Raw genomic sequence first — 4,518 nt, forward strand, 5'->3', positions numbered from 1 at the left:
CCACAAACTTTCACATATTAAAACTGGGTTTATGAACCTTTTTTTTATATTTTCCTTCCAACTAACTTTTCCCCTCTTTTTTTTGTTCAAGTAAAAGCTTATGAAGTGCATACATGCATTTCAGCTTTTGCTTTTGTGCATTTCCAAATTTTGCTATTAAAAACACTGACATCTAGACCAACATCTATCTAAACATCTCAATCACATTCCTTCTTCATCTAAAATGTAAATAGTCCTACATGGTTTAGCCTATGATGACGGACAAACAAATATCTCCCCCAACAAACAACAGTGAGATGAAACAAGCCCACCAGAAAAGTTAGACAAGCTGGCGGATATGGTACACCTCAAAAGACAGTATTTAGCCTCAAGTCCGATGCCCCATTATCCCGCCTTCAGCTCAAGGAGGTTTGCTTTTAGTTCCTGAGCTTCTTGTAAAAGACGGCAGCGATGCACAGGGCAACAATGCACACAAAGGCTAAAACACCTACAGCAGCACCAAGCCCAGCTGACGAATTCTCATCATGTGATTTAGGCTGGCCGCCATTCATGTAATTTTCTTGGGTGACGATCTCCGGGGAGGTGATGGTGTGGAGGTCGGTCAAGTCGGCTGCCTCTTCCTCCTCCGTGCTTCTTCTTCTTCTCCCGTTGTTGCTGTTGCATTGCATGAAGGTGCTGCAGGTGCTGACCTCGCACAGCCGGGTGATGCAGTGCAGGTAGTAGGTGGAGACGGTCTCGTTCTGCTGCTCCATGAAGCGGAATGCCGGGAAGGAGAAGCGGGCGATCTGGCTGACGCCGTTCTGGATCATGCTGGTGAGCTGGTCAACCTCGCAGGGCACGAACAGGTTGAAGAAGCTGGCGTTGCTAGGAAGCGGGGAGATTGAGGCGTAGCACCGGTCCAGGAGCACGTTGTACTGGCCCGTCAAGTTGGTGGCCTTCACCTCCACGTAGACCCTGCTCCTCAGCTCGATTCCATTCTCTGGCATCACCAGGGGGCTTGTGTACCCCTCATCGCTGAACAGTTCAATGCGCAGGGTGCTGATGAAGCTGCCATTGTTGTCCTTCAATGCGATAGAGGAGGCTGACACATCGATCTGGGTGTTGTTGATCAGGTACTCTAAGGGGTAGGCACAGGAGTAATAGTACTTCATCTCAGCATTGTAGGTGATTGTCCCTGTGGTGGGATCATCGGATCGCACAATGCCACTGACGTTGACTGTCTGGATGTTGGAGAAGTCTGAGAACGCCCCTGTGCCGGCAGCGCTGGTCGTCCTGAAGTGACTTCCACAGGCATGGGTATTGTTCAAGGGGAAGTTGAAACGCACCACGGGTGGAGTGACAGATGTATCCAGGGTTCCCCTGCAGGCTTCCTCCGGATGATGGTTCACGATCATCAGTGACTCGTTGTAGCCGGTGTAGACGACGGGGCAGGCTTGGATCGCCAGACTGATGGAGTCGGTGCCACATGTCACCTCGATGTCAGTGACTTCTGGTCGCCGTGCTTCTCCCATTGTATTACAGTCATGCCGTGACAGCTGACTACTTCTTCCTATGATGGTGGCAACGATTAAAATAATGTGAAAATTCATCTTGGCTCTACAGCAGTGGTCCGCTCCTGTATCTGGAATCTCTGGATACCTTGTTTAGTCAGCTCTGAAGGCAAATGCAGGTTGATGCTGGTGATGGGTGTTCAGGAGTCTTTTATAGTAAGTCTCTTTCACTGCGATTGGCTCAAAACAAGGTCAAAGCACCCAGCTATATGTTAACAATTGCATTGTATTTTAAGGAGAAGGGCGGCAGCGTGAATTATACCCTTAGGGCAACAACCTGAAATCCGAAGCATGTTGTCTTCAGAAACTGTAACAAAATAAAGATATCTGTGACCTGGGTCACAGACAGGCTAAGGCCTAAATAACTTAACATAAAGTACAGTAACCCATATCTGCTGAATTCCTGAAGATCCCATACAAATCCTCCGGATGGAAAACATTCAGAAATGACCTAGTAGGGATCATCTGTTGTGGACATTGACCCACTGACGTTGATTATCTAATGACTATGCTATAGTCATTCCATTCACTTTTGTGTTTTTACATTTTCCCCATTCAACACTATCCCGAAGAGAATTAAGAGAAGAGAAACAAACTAAAACTAACTCCATATGGAAATTCAAATGTGTTCGGCATTAGGAAAATGGTTATGAAACTCCTTAAAATATATTACAGTACAGAGAGTTCAGTGCAGGAATCCAAATTCAGAATAAGGTATTATACAGTTTCTCCTCAATTACTTGGATGCAATTCTTGAAACTCTAACCTCAGTCTCTTAACAGAGCCTCAAAACCTCACACACTTAGTTGACCAGGGTCGTCCAGGGCTCTCTATACTATAAGTCCACTAGTACTGTATCTCCCTCTATCACAAAATCTCTTTGCCGATCTACAAGCTCACCACACGTCGGGATGTGTTGTGTGAGCTCGTAGATCAGCTATTTTCGCAGAACATAATGTTCGCCCTAGGGACGCTAGGGTTCATGTGGTTGAGGCAATTGGCCAATTACACTATTTCACTTCTCTTTGTGTCCATACAGAATGCAAAACACTTAACGCCGTTGTCATAGTGTTAGAGGCAATTTTCATTCCTCTTTGACATTCCAATCAAAACTGATTTCTTTCTTTCTTTCTATTCACAGTTGATCATTGGGGTAAATCATTGCATGTAAAATATCATGTAGAAAAAAGAAGATATATGTCTCAAAAATTGTATTTGTATAAGTGTAAATAGTGTCTACCCACCCTTTTTTCATTTTTATTTTCATTTTATTGTATTGTATGTTAATGTATTGTATCGTTGAATTTTTTGTCGCGTCCATTTTGAATGTATGTTTTGTTCTTGTTGTATCTGTATCTAAATAAAGACAAAGTTTAAAATATATATATATCATGTACAATGAGCATTTTGAACAAAAGATAAGGCCAGCATGATGGGTGATTTATTTGGAGTGAGTAACTTTCCCTTCACACTATTGAAGATTAATATTCACACTGTCAAAATGCTGAGGGTTCCAGTGCACTGATTGTTACGTAAGCAAGAATTAAGCAGGTGTCAGTAGTCGGGGGCCGTGCAAGAGGCGTCCGCGTACGTGGAGAGAGGTGGGGCCGGAGGGAGAGAGGGGCCCACAGAGGTCAGGTAGACAGGGAGGAGAGAATGGATACCCAATGACAGTCAAGTAGAACTTGACTGACTGTAATGTTTGTCCACAGAGATTGGTTTGTGCAACAGCGGAAAAATATATGTTAATATTAAATGAAAAGGTCAAATAACCATACTGGAAAAAGTACTCAAATTATTTACTTAGGTAAAAGTATCAATACTGCAATATAGAAATACTCTGTTACAAGTAAATGTCCGGAATTCAAAATGTACTTGAGTAAAAGTACAAAAGTATTGGCATCAAAATGTAGTAGTAAAAGTACTCGTTATGCAGAATGTCCCATTTCAAATAAGCGTTTATCCTCTGGCCGGTGAAATGCAAAGTCATTGGAAGTTAATACAATCATGTTAATGGGACTATTACAAAGCTTGGTGGCCTAGATAGATAGGATACTTTATTGGCAGTTTAAAAAAAGTCATTAATAAAACCCCAACGTGGACTATACACAGAAAAGCCGTAGCTTGTTTCCATTGTGGTCCAACGTTTTGTGGGCCTTTTGCACAGAACAATCACAAACTGCTTTGTGATCAATTACTGCACAATTAAACATTCCGTGCTTTAATATTTTCTCGCTATAAACCATTACATAACAAAACAACACACAAATATTAGTTAAACTCGGAGTGTAAATATGTGCTGTAATGAAACCAAAAGGACATGATCTCCATAAAACCTCATTCATACTTTCAGTCGCATTCAGACCAACAATATCAGTATTTTTATATGGATGCATCCTTGATTCTGCACCAAATTTGAACCGGATTTTTCTTTTTTCTTTTTATGTATTTTCAGTTTTTATATCAGTGCATCCCTAATTCAAAAACTGGCTCGTATAGCTACTGAAGTGAGATTTGCACTCGCCCAGCGTTATAGGTATTAGCCACGGCCAATCGGCCCTGTGAAATTCCTCATACCTGCTTTGGTATTCGTCTTTACACCATCACCCTCAACACTTCTCCTATAAAACAAGAAACAAACTCTTCAGCCACACACCACTACCACCACTAAGACAGAGAAAAGGTGGATTGAGTTGACTCAAATCCAAGTGTTTTAGCACCTGAACCCTTGCGAGTACAATAAACGTCAGTGGGATATTTATAGCGCAGTATATGGAGAATGTTCAATTCCCTGCCCCGCAATAATGCGCGTGCATCTGCTAACCGCATCAGAGGGAAGCAAAGAGGGCCATTTCGCTCCAGAGGGGAAAGGGACGGAGGAGTAGAAAATAGAAAAGTGCAGCGCGTCAGCCTCCCCGTGTGCCACTGTACACTTTCTATTAACTTACACTTTAAGCCCCCCGTAACC

The 4,518-nt window shown here is 42.9% G+C and overlaps 1 protein-coding gene across 1 annotated transcript; it reads right to left on the reverse strand.

Moving 5' to 3' along the window:
* Positions 1-416: 416 nt before the first annotated feature.
* LOC308106241 (zona pellucida-like domain-containing protein 1) lies at positions 417-1,511 on the reverse strand (the record flags this gene model as incomplete). The annotated part of the gene is made up of 1 exon (XM_080457297.1): positions 417-1,511. The coding sequence occupies one exon, from the start codon at positions 1,509-1,511 to the stop codon at positions 417-419; it is 1,095 nt and encodes a 364-aa protein (XP_080313423.1).
* Positions 1,512-4,518: the final 3,007 nt, after the last annotated feature.

This window comes from Gymnoscopelus braueri (assembly GCF_963280865.1).
Source record: "Gymnoscopelus braueri genome assembly, chromosome: 18".
Classification (NCBI taxonomy): domain Eukaryota; kingdom Metazoa; phylum Chordata; class Actinopteri; order Myctophiformes; family Myctophidae; genus Gymnoscopelus; species Gymnoscopelus braueri.